Source organism: Arvicanthis niloticus, chromosome 1 (genome assembly GCF_011762505.2).
Source record: "Arvicanthis niloticus isolate mArvNil1 chromosome 1, mArvNil1.pat.X, whole genome shotgun sequence".
Taxonomy (NCBI): Eukaryota; Metazoa; Chordata; class Mammalia; order Rodentia; family Muridae; genus Arvicanthis; species Arvicanthis niloticus.
This window is the reverse complement of record NC_047658.1, coordinates 86,104,699-86,121,627: the sequence shown is the minus strand read 5'-3', so window position 1 is coordinate 86,121,627 and position 16,929 is coordinate 86,104,699. Positions and strand designations below refer to the sequence as shown.

The following is a 16,929-nucleotide window of genomic DNA, read 5'->3' as shown; positions in this document are numbered from 1 at the left end:
CAGAGGGCAAACTGTGTACCAATCTTCTGGTCCTACAGCATCTGGGGTGAGGGGCTGCTCTGTGCATCCTGGAGGCCTTTCATGCTTTAATTTCAAGTCTTGGAATTATCTGTGGCATCTTGATGTAAGCACTTCTGACCACTAGGGGGCAGAGCGGCAGCTTTCCCAGCTTGCTTAGAAGCTCAAGCACAGGAAGGTTCTTAGATGAGGAACCTGGAGGGAGCTTCTGAGTATCAAATACAGATGCACAGACTGGTAGCAGCCTCAAAACAGCGGAGACTGCAGCCTCAGCCCCATCTCAGGAGAACTACTGTTTTTGTTTTTGTTTGTTTGGTTTGGTTTTTGGCTCTAGACTAGGAACTACATGAGGCATTTATATGCACAATCATCTGCAGTCCTGGGAAAAAAGCTTATGGATGTGTTGGCATCATCTTTAGAGATGAGGAAGTGGAGGCCAGAGTTAGTTTCATACCTGAGTCCATAATACAGTCCACAGTCAGTATCCAGTTCTGGGTCTTCACCATCCCATAGCTTTTGTTGGGGACTTAGGTGTGCATGTGTATGTGTATCTCAAAATATGACATCCTTGTCACTTAGCTGTGTGGACTGTTGACATTCTAAAACTCACTGGCTATGTATGCCAACATGATAGAAGGACTGTAGAAACACTATGATTAGGTTGTGGGTCTGTGACAGGCCACAGATGAGGCTGAAACACAGATGGGGTTGGAGAGGTGGGAGGGGGAAGCTAGCAGGGGCAGACAGGTCAGCTTCAGGCTAGCTGTGATGATATACACCTGCAGTCCCAGTATTTGGGAGGCAGTGGCAGGAGAGTCTCCATTTTGAAACCAGCCTGACTATATAGACTCAAATATTTAAAAACCTTTGGCTTCTGTTAGTTTTGGTGCTGGATTGAACCCAGGGGCTCATGCTAAGCATATATTCCACTCTGAGCTCTAAGCCCAATCCCAAGGACATTCTCTTGAAATATCTAACATTTATTAAATATCTAAACATGTCACACTATGACCAAGTGACAAGAGGGAGGAGAAAGTGACCTCAGAAAACACATCTGAGGCCGGACAGCCTTGGGACCCTTCTAAACGGGTGCCTAGCATGTGACATAGTGGGAGGAGAGGAGTGAAGGGGAGGATTTCCTGGGAAAGGGTGAGAGCGGAGGGGAGATGGAGTAAGGTGAGGTTGGGAAGATGGAGGAAGATGTTGGACTGGGGAGAAAAACAAAAGCATTGATGGGGATGGAAGAACTGGGGGAGGAGGCTAGGGAAGGGGAAGAGGAGAGAATGGAGAGAGGGAGGAGGGAGGGCAGGTAAAGGGAGGGGAGGGAAGAGTTTGGAATGGAGAGATCAGAATGAGAGGAACTGGGGAGCTAGGGGTGAGAACTGAGAGACAGGAAAGAGTAGGCTGTGGAGGGGAGAGGAGATGAGGGGAGAGGAGCAGGGGAGGGGATCTGAGGAATGGAAATGAGAAGCGGAGGGGGGGAACAGTGGAAAGGGAAAGTGGATGGGATAGAAAAGGTGGGAAGAGAGCAGGTGTGGGAGGAGATGGGGGACAGGAGAGGGATGGGAGGTGCAAGTGCAAAGGGAGGGGGGAGGTATGAGTGGAGAGGTCATTGGGAGTGCAAGGAGTTGAGGGGCAGAGACAGGAGAGGGGCATTGAGAGATGGGAGGCAGGGGTTCTGTCCTGTCAGTCACCAGACTTAACTGCCGCTGAAAAACCACTACTTTGTACAAAGATAACTCCTGGAGCATCATGGAACTGCAGATATCAAATCTTTAGCCACTGATCTTGGGGATTCTGCTTTGATGTATACTATATGTGTGGGGGGATCAGAGGACAAATGCTTCCTGGGGTCATGTGTTGGTCCTCACCTGCCACCTTTGAGACAGGACCTGTTACTGTCAGGCTGGATGGCTTGTGAGCTTCCTTCATTCATCCTGTCTCTGCTCACACTTCCTAACAGAGAATTTAAGATAGAACATAGACATAGAACATAGACACATAAACATGATTCAAAAAAAAAAAAAAAAAAAAAAAAAAAAACCAGACTCAGCTACCTCTGGTCGTTATTTTCCCAGTTACCTCACAAGTGTCTGATCTTTCAGACTGTGAGCTATGAGCTATGTACACAGTGCTAAAAAGGATGTCCCACCAAGCCATAAAAAAGACACAGAACAACCTTGAATCTAGCAGGACAGCTTGACTTGCTTCCATTCCAATTATTAGAGTTTAACTGGTGAGATTTTCCTTGGGCTGCTGGGGTGTCTGCTTAATAAGCTCTATGGCCTGCAAAATCTCTTTTACCTGGTAAAATCCACGACTACTTTGGACTGAAGTGGCAAGAGGCACATTTAGCAAAGCATTATTTTCCAAGTGATCTGGTTCAATCCAGAATGCTCATGCCATGAAGTATTCTCACCTAAGGAGGTCCAAACAGGTACACTCTGAACTTGCTGATACCATGAGCCAGGATGAATCGTCCCTCCCTTAAAGTCTTTCTGTCAGGTGTTTACATCACAGCAATGAGAAACAAGTAATAAAACGACCTTGTGGACTTTACAGTGCAATGAAGAAATCACTGAGTTTTACAACCCAAGAGCAGATACAACAAATCACGGAATATAATGGAATCTATTAATGCTACATTATACTAGCATGAAGCTGACCTAATTGAGGTGTCTTGGGAGAGCATCATTTTTATACAGAGACCCTCCACTCAACACCTCTCTCTGCATGTTTGTCTTGAGACAGGGACTCTTGCTGAACCATATTCTCATGGATCCCACTAGGCTGGCTATCCAGTGAACTTCAGGGATCTGCTGTCTCTACCTACCCTTCAGAATGGTGTGTTAGAAATGTATCACCATGCCTGGCTTTCAAAGTTCCCAGCTTCTTGGATATATAATTTGATTATAAGAAGGGGATCTATGTGCACCATAAAAGGTCCTTATTGGGCTGCAGTTGCTCTGATGATCAAACCATTGCTAGCCTGCTTTAGTTTATTTTCTATCTTCCTTCCATGAGAGATTCACAAATATAACACGGCATTTGTGCAAGAGTTGAGTTCAGTTCCTTGGGAACCCGCAGGCCACTCTGGCCAGGGAAGCAGATAGGCTAACTGAAGCTCTTCCCTCTCCCCTCCTCCCTTCCAGATCCAATCCCAAGTCTTATCAATAGTTGTGGCCTCACCTTACTCTCTGCTTCATTCCCAGAGGACTAAGTAGATCCTGGGGGAACACCCTGCTTTCTTCTTCCTGTAGAGCCCTCACTCCCAGACCATCCTTATCCATGTCAGCTCACAATACCTAGAAACACATTTTGCCCAGAAACCCCAGTGGCCACACCTAGCAGGATCTCAAAAGAATTCTCTATCAGGCAACACACACACACACACACACACACACACACACACACACACACACCAGAAACCAAGCAACAAAACACACACTCAACAAAGACAAGATATCAGTACCTAGAATTACAAGCTTCCTAAACCCAGATGACTTAGATGCCAGCAAAAAAACTATAATCAATAAAATCCAGGGTAATATGTCTCCACTAGGGCCCAGCAGTCCTACCACAGGAGGCCCTATAAAATGTAACGTATCTCAACTATGTTCATTGCTGCTTTATACATGTTAGCCAGAAATTGGAAACAAATCTAGATGCCCCTCAACAGATGAGTCTATAAAGAATATGTGGTACACTTACACAATGGAATGTTGCTCGGCCACTAAAAATAATAAAATTCACAGGTAAATAGGTCTAGAAAAAGAGGAGGAGGAGGAGGAAGAAGAAGAAAAGGAAGGAGAGGAGGAGGAGGAGGAAGGTTTGGTTAGGGTTTTACTGCTGTGAACAGACCCCACGACCAAGGCAAGTCTTAAAAAAGACAATATTTGAGGTTGGCTTACAGGTTCAGAGGTTCAGTCCATTATCATCAAGGCTAGAGCATGGCAGCATCCAGGCAGATATGGTGCAGGAGGAGCTGAGAATTCCACTTTTTGTTTGTTTTTTGTTTTTTTCAAGACAGGGATTACTCACTCTGAAGACCAGGCTGGCCTCAAACTCAGAAATCTGCCTGCCTCTGCCTCCTAAGTGCTGGGATTAAAGGTGTGTGCCACCACTGCCCGGCTTTTTTTTTTTTTTTTTTTTTTTTTTTTTTTGCCATTCTTGATGAAGGGTCGTTACTTTAGACCAAAGAAATTGTAAAAATCTTTAGGACGCAAAGAATGAAACTCAGTGGAAAAACTGGGCAACAGATTTTTATTAAAAGGCAGTGCTGTCTGTTAGTTACAATTGTTGCCATTAAATTTGATGCCACAGAGGAAACCCAAGTGTCACTTCGTGTTTTTCCCATGGTCATCACTTCAGGGTTACATTACTTTGGTTGAAAATTATGAGAGTACAAATATAATGAATTAAATTAGAAAGAACTTAACATCTTAAATCATAAATTCCTGCTTTGAAGGTAGTGCACCTCCTGGGTAGCACTCTGAATTTGGGTTGATGTTGTGTCCCTATGTGTGTGTCTTCATATTACCATGGACTCATCTCCATTATACATCTAACATGGTCCTTTCATTCTTTTGTAGCCCAGGCTGGCCCCAAATTCTTCTTCTGTAAAGTGGGGGTAATTCCTGTTTCATAAAACCAATGAAATCATTAAATAACAATATCTAAATATATTCATTCAGGGACAGCCCAGTAGTGTTGGTAGCTAATCCTGCACCAAAAACTGTCGAAATTTCCTGATGTGTTAACAGTTAGAAAATGCATAGATCTGTCCATGTTTAACTAGCCCAGTGCTGGGGAAGATGTCTGAGATACCATTTGACATCCCAGCATGCCCAGGGGAGCTGTAGCTCAGTTGGTATGTTGCTTGCTGGACATGCAGAAAACCCTGGATTCAACCCCAGCAGTGCATGAACCCGGGAGTGGTGGTACACACCTATAACCCCAGCAGTTGGGAGGGGGAGTAGGAGGCTGTGCTGAAGATGGAGAAGACAAGGGTGACTTTAACTGCACTGACAAAGGGCAAGAGATAACAGAAGAACAGACAAGTGCCTGACTTCCCCTTGGCTGGTGATCGGGACAAGGATACCCTTGTCAGAACTGAAAAGATAAAGCGTTCTAAATGGCTCTTCAAACAGTGTTAAGGGCTGCTCTACAGCCAAGTGATTGTATACTAACCCAGCACACAGGAGGCTCTCGATCCGTTCCCCAACACTGCAAATAAATTAGAACATAAAGTTCAACCAGTGCAGTACCATCAAAAATAACAAGAGGCAAAAATACTTTAACTGGATATTGAATGTTTTCCTAAAATAGAACCACATTTATTTCATCAGTTAATTCTCAGCAGAGGGGCCGAGACAGTTCAACCGAGAAATACCTGACAGGGGGTTAATATCTAGTGTCTATAAAGAACTACAAACTCACACACACTAAAACCCATTAGCTGGTAAGTGGGCTAATGGATTGAATGAATGGCCCTCAAAGGGAGAGATGCAAATTAAGTATTTGAAATAATGTTCAACATCCTTCACCATCAGGGAAACACAAGCTAAAATTGCCTTGAGAGCCCATCTCACCCATCGGCCACTGTCAAGAGAACAAGTGCCGTCGAGGGAATGGGAATGCACGTGTGCACTGACATAATGCAATATGGTTCAAATGAGAGGAGAGGTGCTCCCGAACAGAGTGAAGTGCAATGCTACTGAAGGAGGGAACACGTGGGCTGGAGAGATGGCTCCGAGGTTAAGAGCACTGATTGTTCTTCCAGAGGTCTTGAGTTCAATTCCCAGCAAAGACATGGTGGTTCACAACTATAATGGGATCCAATGCCCTCTTCTGGTGTCTGACAACAGTGACGGTGTACTAATATAAATAAATTAAATAGATCTTTTTTAAAAGGGGGGAAAACAAATGGTGGATGTGGTCGGGAGTGGAAGCGTTCTAACATATTGCTCAGGGTGTGGGCCTCAGACATAGAGCGTTGTGACATAGGAACATGTTGCGGTAAATCTATCCACCACAGGAATAAGGCCTTGTTCTCATATACAGGTGAAGTTATGACCACAGCAAGGGTGTTGGTGTACCTTGTCCCATCTCTGTCTCTGTTCCACATAAATATCACTCAGAAGCTCCAGCTGTGATAATTCAGGGCCACCTGAATTCTGTAAGAATTAGTACCACCACACTAACAAGTTTACTTCTTTCCATCCATGTGTCTATAAAGACAAGTTTATACTATTTTAGTCTCTCCTATTATAATTGAACTTTACCCTAAATCATTGCCTCCCAAGACATGAAGTATGGTGTGCAGTAGCCACTAAAGGGTGAGACCCTGCAGAGACTCATACGCGGCTATCTTTTCCAGCCTTAAGCTACAGTTCTCCAGCCTTTGGATGACAGTTGGGAAGGGCCACGATTTAGAAAGGTATTTCCTCACTCCAATACACACGTGTTCAAGGCTTTGTACTCAGTCTGTGGCACTATTGGGAGGTGGGCCTCCAGTTTTAAGGAGCCAATGCCTTGGGAATCACTTGGCAGATCTGCAAAAACTACTCCACACCATGGACATATGCATGCATGTACAGACACGGACTCTACACATCACCCACATCACCCCTGATGTGGGCTTCTTGTGGGCTTGCTTCTAGACGGCTGTATCATGTTGGCTTTGCTGTAACAGAATGTCTGGCAGAAGCAATTTAGGGAAATATCTATTTTGGCTTACAGTTTCTGTTCATCATGGTAAGGCTGGCATGAGGTAAGACAGTGACGTTTGTGGCAGCCGGAGGATATGGCAGACGTTCACATCATGGCTGACCAAGCAGAAAAGTAAAGCAGGAACTAGGGGCCAGGTATATCCTTGAAAGGCCTGCCTAGAGTAACCTGCTTCCTCCATCAAGGGTCCACCTCCTAAAAGTTCCACATCCTCCCCAAACAATGTCAACAGCCAGGGAACAAGCATTAAAACCCTGAGCCTGCGGAGGACACTTCAGATTCAAACCGTAACAGTGACCATCCAGATAGTCTTCTAGGGACAAGTTCTTATTTTTTTTCCTCTACCTCCCCTGGTCGTGTGTCAACTTGACACAAGCAAGAGTCATCAAAGAGGAAGGAGCCTCAGTTAAGGAAATGACTCCATGAGATCCAGCTGTAAGGCATTTTCTCAATTAGTGATCAATAGGGCAGGGCCCAGCTCATTGTGAGTGGGGCCATCCCTGGGCTGGTGATCCTGAATTCTATAAGAAAGCAAGCTGAGCAAGCAATGAGGCAATGAGGAGCAAGCTAGTAGCAGCACCCTCCACGGCCTCTCCATCAGCTCCTGCCTGACATCTTAGCCCTGTTTGAGTTCCTGTCCTGACTTCCACCAATGATGGACTATGATCTGGAAGTATAAGCCAAATAAACCCTTTCCTCCCCAACTTGCTTTTGGTCATGGAATTTTATTGCAGCGACAGAAACTCTAACTAGGGCATCCTTTATTTCTAGTCCAACCCCAAGACTCCTGTACTCAGTAAAGATGGAAAGTCCGGCCAGAAGACCTTTGTCATACCTCAGCTTCAGATGACATGGGGCTGTTTCTAGTTCAAAGTCACAGACCAATGCAAGTTTATACCATTCAGAGGTTCTGCATCCCAGGTTGATGATCACATTTTTATTCATTATGAACCATTATTATTAGCACCAGTTTCTAAACCTTTGACAGGTCTGGGAAGAGAGTCGTAAAGGCCTCATCATACAGACATATATTTCTTAAAGATAAAAATGCAACATTCCCAGGTTACTTCTTCCCAGGTGTTTGTGGAATAATTTCAACATTTTAACAGTTTTAATAGAAAAATTCCAAGTATTTTGTTTTGGAAGGAAAACCAGCAGTTCAGGTTGGAAATAAAGCATGCCCTTGTTCATTGAGCTGTTCGCACTGTGGACCAGCTTCCTCTCTGCCTCAGGCTTGGATTCCACTCCTGGGAAGCTCCTGCGGCCCAGTTGTCATGGAGGTGGTCTCACTTATGTTTATCTTCTTTCCCCTTTGACCAGCATCTGGCTTCCACAACACACAACAGCGATCAGGCTACGGGATTCTCTTCTTGCACTGGACGCCTCAATCGTAGGTCTGGGTTGAACACAGGAAAGAGAAGTTAATGCGGACACACCCATTCCCAGCTTAAGGACTTCCCTCAGTGCGGCCAGGAAGACTCCAGCTCTTCTCAAGCCTGCCTTCTTTTGAGTTTCTAGACTCTCCCCTGGACCTCCCATCATTGGCTGTTATCAGTAAATACTGTTTTCAAAAATAAGTGCAGGTTTGGAGGGGTGGCTCAGTGGCAAGAGTACTTGTTGTACAGTCATGAGGACCAGAGTTTGGATCTGAGAACCCACGTACCAAGTCAAGTATCCCACACGTGCCTGTAAACCCTAATGTCACAGGGAGGGACAGAGGCGGGGGAGTCACTAGAGCTTGCCGACTCCTTGCCTAGCTAAGAAGAAAATTCAAGTTTCAGCTTCAGGGAAAAAACCTGGGAAAAAGGAATAGGCAGAGAGTGATAGAGGACACTCAATTCCCTCTCTGGTCTCCTACACACACACACACACACACACACACACACACACACAAACACACATAACTAGTCTAAAAAAAATGTTTGTTTCCTCCCCAGTGTCCATTCCCTTTCCGGCAACAGACACTGAGTGGCTTGTTCTCAGCCCCTGTGATCTGTGTGGTTATATCAGCTGCACAGTAGCTGAAACATGTGACTTGGGTATGGCTATAGGTACTGTCACATTTTCACAGTCAGAGCAATGCGTTTGTGGATGAACACATCAGACTGAATGAAACTGATGAAAAATTTAAATTTCCCGACTCTTTTCTACCATATTGAACCTGAAAAGCCATGAGGTGTTGGCGATGCTATTTTGCCATCATTACAAAAGTGGCTGTTGTGTAAAGAGCTAACATGTGACCTGAACAGACAGAAACACAGATCTAGTGACACCATGAGCTTCTGCATTAGGCCAGAACAAAAGCAAAATCATCTGAGGTTGGGCTTGCAGCTGAAGAGCAACAGTGCACCCTCCACCTTGGGCTACGTCACTGGGTCTCTGTCTGTGGCAGGTCTGGCACTTACCAGGAGCAGAACCAAGTTCCTCCAAATGCAAAGGGCTTTGTTGCTGAAAATAAAGAAAGCAGACAGCCATGTCACTGGAGGGAGAATGCAAACATTAAGTTTGTTGCACAGATGGTACAATCTGTGAACCTGCCATTATTTTAAAACGAAGGGGTAATGGTTGAGACAAAGGGTCGACCACAGAAATATCCAGTGTGTTTAGATTTTAGCAACAGACACTGCATTCATTCCATGGATATTCATTGAGCATTTATGACATGCCAGCTAATGTATTAGAACCTGGGGTCATTTGAGATGGGCAATGCTGACAGTATTAATTTACACTGATAGTAAATTATGTTGTCAACATTTTGAGTTTCGAGAGTTTACCTTTTACTGGTACATTCCAGGACACCAATGGAAATTGGCAAAAAAAAATCTATTTATGAGCTTAATACAAGGATATCTATTAATAACATGTTATGGGGACAGACGTCATGTCTGGAGGCAGAAGTACATAAAGCACACAACAAATAGGAATAGGGGTGTGTCTCAGACCACTTGCCTGGCATGCACAAGGCCCTGGTTTCTATCCACAGCACCACAAAGATACAGTTTTTAATACAATGTTGCATTCAATACTGTTTTAGTACTTGAAAAGCCCCCAAACAACTCAAGTGTCCAAACATGTCTAGAATGCAACCATGTCCAGGATACAGTGTTCAGGCGGGGGGTGGGAGGAGTTGTAACGCCATTTGGATATCATACTATGATTATAAAAGTATGGAATCTGTACTTTCCTACTCCATTCATCAAAGTCTGAATAGACAAAGGTGTGACTGCCAATGCCCTGGGTAAAGATCTGAAAAATGTACACTAAAGTGCTAATCATTCAGTGGGACACTCTCAGTATTCCTGGGTGATTTAAAACAAGTGTGAACTCCCTGAGAGCAGAACATTCTTCAGCTCACAGTGACCTATAACCTGGACCACAGCCAACCATGCAAGCATAAAGCAAACTATCTATCTACCTATCTATCTATCTATCTATCTATCTATCTATCTACACACATACATATGCACAGAAATGCTTAGGACAGAAATTGAGATTACACACCTGTAATCTCAGAACTCAAGAGGCTAGAATAGGAGCTAGCCTGGGCTATACAGCAAGAAAGCCTGTTAAATAGAAACACCTCCTGCCCTCAAAGTTTGGTGTCTGCTCTCCAATACATTTGTCACATGGATGCAGGTATGTGTCCCCAGGGCAGCTGTGGCCTCACCTCCACTTCTCTCCTTTCCAGGACAAGTGCACTGGGGTTGGCTCTCTTCTCCATATCCTGTAGCTTGGTCAATTTTTCTATCAGGAACATCTTATCTTTGCCCTCCTGCAAAAATTAAGAGTAAAAAATTAAGAGTAAAGCATGGAAAACGTGTGCTTGTGCGAGGTGAAGAAGGTATGAATAAAAAGGGGTCTGCAAGCTGGAAGGAGATGGCCACCATGCTTCTTCCAATGAAAAAGAAGTTATCTGTGTTGGTTGAGATCTGTGATTCAACAGTTCAAAGAGAAACAGAGAGAATATCCCTTCTTCCAGGAGGCTGGAATCACTTCTCTGTGAGCCCTACAGCAGGAAGGTATGAACTATTCCTCCTGTGTGGGGAGCCAGGTAAGCATAACTGCCACCTCTATGCAGTCTCTGTCCCCCAGCTTCACATAGGCAGGTCACCCCAACTTCACACAGGCAGGTCACCGCAGCTTCACATAGCCATAGTCACCCCAACTTCTCCACTCATTTTAACATCCTGCTTGTAACAATCACCCCAACAACCTTAACCATGTAAGTGCTGCTCACGTTAATATTCCTGTGGCCTCTGCTTCAAGATCACTTTCTACTTCCCTCCTTGCTTCTACATTCACCCACCAGACTTCCCCCAGAAGAAAGGGCTGTCGTCCCCAGGGATGATAATCTCTCGGGTGGTTGCTAAACCATCAGGAGTGCGGCCTAACCAGCAGAAGTGGGCTTTGGGGGCGGGTCTTGGAGGTGACACCTGCTTCTATTTCTAACCCAACTTCTCTGCCTCCTGATCTGCCAACACGTGAGGGGTGTCTGCTACATACTACTGCCATTATGAAGTATGCCCTACCTTCTCTACCATGATAGACAGAAACTGTGAGCCAAAATAAACATTTCCTCCTCTAGCTGCTTCTTGTTGAGTATTGTGTCACAGTAATGAAAGAGGTAGTTAACACGTAAACACACACACACATCAAAGATTTGCAGGGATGAAATGAGAGTATATAAATGCCAGTGGTGGCTGAAGCCATAGCTCCATCAGTGACATGCTCACAAGTGAGTTGGACCACTAGAACCTATATAAAAAGGACAAGCATGGTGGCATGTGATTGTAATTCCAGTGGGGAGGAAGTGAAGGCAGGCAGGTCCCTGGGACTAACTGGCCAGCCTGCCTACCCTTCTTGGTAAGTTCCAGGCCAATGAGATACCTTGTCTTATTTTTTTTTTTTTTTAATGTGGACAGAGTCTGAGGAATGACACCCAAGGTTGCCCTCTGGCCTTCTAAACATGCACATACCCATACCTGTGCACCTGCACACACAAGTACATATATGCACACACATGCTGGGTGATGTCGACTTGGAGATTCATTGTACTATGTATTCTCTCTATCTTGGAATATGTTTAGGAATTTCGATTATATTCTTGACAGAGGAGCGAGAGGGAGGAAGGAGGTAGTATGTAGAAGGGGGATAGGGAGTACAGGAGTCTTACATTAATGATCTGTTCATGAAGCAGCCGGATCATGACCTTCCTCCCCTCTGTGATCTGCCAGTAAAGATAGGTGATGATTCTGGAAGAGAAGAAAATGGCAGACACTCTGGACAGTGCTTTGAGACTCCATATTTTAGTGGGGTATAGAAGGACCAGAATATTTGCTTGCAAATGGGTTTTGGCCCAAGTGTGTCACTGAGAAGTCAAAACGGGGTAGCTGGCTAAGTACTTTAGAGCAGTGGTTTTCAACTTGTGGGTCATGAGCTTTTTTTTGGGGGGGGGGGTCAAACCCCTTTACAGGGTTTACCTAAGACCATAAAAATATATATATTTACACTATAATTTATAACAGTAGCAAAATTACAGCTATAAAGTAGCAACAAAAGTAATTGTATAAAAACACTTGGAATAACTCTTTAAGCAGGTTTTCCAGACACCAGTGGAAAGAAACAAAGACTTGGGTGAGAGGATAAGAGAACAATACTGTTCTGTTTACCATTCCTGATGCTTCAAGCCTCACAGAACAAACTGTGGGTCCTTTCTGACCATGGAAACTGTAAGTTTCCAGGGCCTGCGCCTCCTTTTGCCCTGGGAGTTACAGCCTCCCATCAGCTGCTATGGAAATGCCACACATGGTATTCTTTTCCTCTCCTAGGAGAAGCCTGGGATCCACCCTGTGCAGTTTCACAAAATGATGCTAGGCTACTGGGAGCCTGTGGCAGTGAATTGCTAACATCCTCCCAACTCCTGTAGGGCTGAAGAGCCTCTGCTCAGCTAATTAAACATTCTTCAAGGGAAGCCTTTTAAAGGGACCACTGCACAGTGTGGCTAGGCTTTCCATAAGTAAGCATTCTGTTTTTACAAGGTGGGAGGTGCAGTTTTTGCTTTGTATTTCTGTATTTGTAGGTAAGAAGATTGGCTTTCAGAGGTGGGAGTTTCAACACAGTTGCCAAATAATGCATTTATTAAAACTTGAAAGAAAGAAAGAAAGAAAGAAAGAAAGAAAGAAAGAAAGAAAGAAAGAAAGAATCAAACCCCACGAATAAAAATTATGTTAGGCACAAATGCAATACATCTCAAATCATCATCACCAAAATAATAATAATAATAATAATAATAATAATAATAATAATAATAATAATAATAATTGTATGGTTGCGGCATCACCCCAACTTGGGGAACTGTATTAAAGGACAGTGGTGTTAGCATTAGGAAGGCTGAGAACCACTGCTGCACACCCGGGAGGTGGAAGTAAGCCTCCCATCATGCCTGGCCCTTACATCAAGTAGGCACACATTTTCCGGGCAGGGACCAGGCATCCACATTTTAAAAACACATTAACTTTGAGTGTGTAGCTAGACTATGTGATTTTTCACAGGTGTTGTTCAAACTTGAAGTGATATACATTTCTTAATTTTTTTCTTTTTTCTTTTCTTTTTTTTTTTTTAAGATTTATTTATTTTATGTATATGAGTACACTGTTGCTGTCTTCAGACACACCAGAAGAGAGCATCAGATCCCATTACAAATGGTTGTGAGCCACCATGTGGTTGCTGGGAATTGAACTCAGGACCTCTGGAAGAGCAGCCAGTGCTCTTAACCCCTGAGCCATCTCTCCAGTCCCCTTTTTTTCTTTTTTGCAAACATATTCCACATATTTGGGTAGAACTTGAGATTCTGCAGTGTGTATGTGAACGTGCGCATTCATGGAAGCCAGAGTTCAAAGTCTAGCATCCTGCTGTATCGTTCTCCACCTTATTTTGTTCTTCAGACTCTCCCTGGAGCTTGTACTCACCAACTGCTAGGCCAGCTGGCCATTGAGCCTCAGGGATCCCCCGTCTCTGCTTCCCTAGTGTTGCATTGTCATATCCAGCTTTTGGGGTCCTGAACTCAGGCCCTCATGCCCATGCAGTGAGGACTTAACCACTGAGCCATCCCAGCCCCCAGACCCTGTGTTTCTAACAAGCTTCTAGTGTAATAAACTCAAGCATTTCATATTTGTGTCTGGTTCCTATACACAGCTTTAAAAACTCTTAAGACATTCAGAGTGGTGAATGTCTTTTGAATTCACATCAGATGTTTGGTGACTCAAGGGTTTAAAGATGGGGGACTGGTTACCACAAAGACAAAGCATGGTTGAAGAGCTGGACATAGGCTGAAACAGAAGGATTGTAAGTTCAAGACCAGCCTGCTCCACATAACAACATTCTGTCTCAGAATAAGGCAGTAAGTGGGCTGTTCAGTCCTTGTCTCTCATGATCTTATAGAGGAGGGAAGTGCTAGAAATCTAATTAAATACCAATAGCCAAACATCTGATAAAGAATATTTCCTAGGAAAGCACAGAAACTCTCCCACATACCTTACCCTGGGGGTCTCTTCCTGAGTTGCAACCTTTATCATAAACTGGGCATCATAAATAGAGAATTCCTGAGCTCTGCTAGTTATTTTAGCAAATTATTGGATATGAGGAGGAGATTACAGGAACCTTCAAAGGCAAAGCCAGTCAGAACTACAGGTGACATGTGGGTCTGTAACCTGGCATCTAAACTGGGCTTTGCAGGACGGAGCCTTTAACTTGTGAGGTTGATGCCATCCAGGTCCGGGACCAGAACTGACTGAAATGGTAGGCTAGCCAGCTGGTGCCTGTGGTGTTGACGGATTGCTTTGTGTAAGAAAACCTTCTCCCTGTCACACAAATATTTGGTGTCAGAAGAGAAACAGCAGCAGGGCCAGTGAAGGAGAAGAACCGCAGAGGCAGCAGGTCTGGAGGCCAGCTTAACAGCTGCTGCTGCGGTGTACAGGGTGGAGCATCATGAGAGCCAGGAGACCTGGTTTGTAGCATCTGCCTCCACTATCAGGCTGTGCAGCACGGAGCCTATATCAGCATTCAGCCTATCACTGACTTATTGCCCTTATCTGCAAAGCACAGACATTGTTCTGAAATCCATGGCTGGCTTGAACGGTCAGAGCCCTTGAGTCCTGTGTCTCTCGACAAGAAGCAGCCCTGTCTAATGCCATGGGGGCTAAGCTGCATCAAGCTGGTCAACCAGTTTTTCCATGAAGAAAGGTGAACACAGTATGTATGACTTTTCATAAGAAGTCAGAAATGGATAGTTTTTTAAATTAAAATGCAAAAACCCTAAATTTCAACAAAGCCTGGGCCAGTTTATATCTTGAAGCCTCCAAAGGAAAATTTCTGAGAATTCTCACACATTTTCATTCTTTTTAAGAATTGTATTTTGATATTCCTTTTTTCCCCCTCCAGTATTGAGGATTAAATCCAGGGTCTTACACATGCTAGGCTCATGCCCTACCACTGAACTATATCCCCAGCAAAAAGGGAGAAAGTAAGTATACTATCTTTGTAGAGTATCCAAAAGAAGGAAAAAAAAGCTTAGGTATGAAAATATTAAATGTGGCTGGAGAGGTGGCTCAGCGGTTAAAAGCACAGACTGCTCTTCAAGATGTCCTGAGTTCAATTCCCAGCAACCACATGGTGGCTCACAACCATCTGTAATCTGATGCCCTCTTCTGGTGTGTCTGAAGACAGCGAAGTATACTCATATAAATTAAATAAATAAATAAATAATATTTTTTAAAAACTAAACTATTAAAGGACATTTTACAGAAAACTGTTCAAGGGAGGAGTGGAGGTGGGCCTGGTCTCACTGTTCTGCACGCCTTGTTCTGTGTCCCAAATCAACATCCCTTAGACCATTGTCATCTCATGTCAACAAAGGGCTTCCAAGAACCCTCCGCTTCTCCTCCCTCTCGCTTTCCGAGGAACCCAACTTACAACACAATGAGGGTGAGGATGAAGAAGAAGTGGACACTTCCAATGAGGTTCTGGTAGATCCAGACAACCCACAGGTAGCCAGGCCTGCGGCTCAGGGTGTCGATCCAGCTGTAGATGGACTGGATGAAGGAAGGCAGACCTCGGAACGGGCCGCAGTCAGCCGAAGGTTTCAGTCTGAAGATAAAACCAAAAAACCACCTGCTGTCTGAGACTCCCAGGCAAGCATTTCAGAATCAAGGGGTCCTTTCTGGGCTTGGGCTCTAGACACAGAAAATCTTGCCTGCTCTCCCCACACTCTACTTCCATGGAAAGCGTTCTCACTCAGCCTTGCCTGGTGTTACATGCCACCTGAGGACCAACTCTCAGAGCAGGGGTATCACCTGCCACAGTGGCCAACCCAGACTCTAGGCAATGACCTAGCAGTATCTTGGGAGCAATCAGAGAGTTTTTCTTGGCAGTGAGATTTAAGACCCACCAAGAGGGAAGCTTGTTAGCTATGGAAGCCATGTGTGACACTGTGTTTAGGTGCTGTCAGCTGTTACAAATGAGTAAAAACTAGAAGATTAAGAAGAGGTTGAGGTGTGTGTGTGTGTGTGTGTGTGTGTGTGTAGAGAGAGATGGCTCAGTGGTAGCCATTAAGAGCACTGACTGCTCTTCCAGAGATTTTGAGTTCAATTTCCAGCAACTACAGGGTGGCTCACAACCATCTGTAATGCAATCCAATGCCCTCTTCTGGTGTGTCTGAAGACAGCAACACTGTACTCAAATACATCTTTAAAATAAAAGGAAGAGAGAAGGCGGGGAATAGATATGACAAAAGAAGTGAGAATTGGGATGGGATAAGTGACTCAGAGGTTCAGAACACTTGCTACTGTTGCAGAGGATCAGGGTTCAGTACCCAGCACCCACCTAGTGCCTCAAAACCATCTATAGCAGTTCCAGAAAATATGAGGCCCTCTTTTGTTCTCTGCAGACACTAGGGAAACATATGGTGCACATATATACAAAAGGCTCATGTATATACATTGTGAACCATGGAATGATGGATGAAAATGTGGGCTTCAGAAAAGAAAGGGGTAAGGGACCAGCAGCAGCCAGGGGTGTCTAGGATGCTTAGGCGAGTTGACCTCGGAGCTGAGACTCAAATGGGAAGAGCCCTTCGGAGAGAGGACCTTGACCATCTGGAAAGGGACTTATTGGGCCCTAGAAGTG

General features: G+C 44.5%; 1 protein-coding gene across 5 annotated transcripts in view; it reads right to left on the bottom strand.

Moving 5' to 3' along the window:
* Positions 1-4,262: 4,262 nt before the first annotated feature.
* Tmc5 (transmembrane channel like 5) overlaps positions 4,263-16,929 on the bottom strand; it is a 78,313-nt gene continuing 65,646 nt past the window's right edge. For all 5 annotated transcript variants that reach the window (XM_076941583.1, XM_076941578.1, XM_076941587.1 and 2 more), the window contains 5 exons: positions 15,718-15,891; positions 11,921-11,999; positions 10,415-10,519; positions 9,153-9,195; positions 4,263-8,143 (listed from right to left, as the gene is read on the bottom strand). In XM_076941583.1, the coding sequence (XP_076797698.1) occupies positions 8,097-8,143; positions 9,153-9,195; positions 10,415-10,519; positions 11,921-11,999; positions 15,718-15,891 (448 nt within the window). In that variant the 3' untranslated portion in view covers positions 4,263-8,096. The remainder of the gene's footprint in view (positions 8,144-9,152; positions 9,196-10,414; positions 10,520-11,920; positions 12,000-15,717; positions 15,892-16,929) is intronic.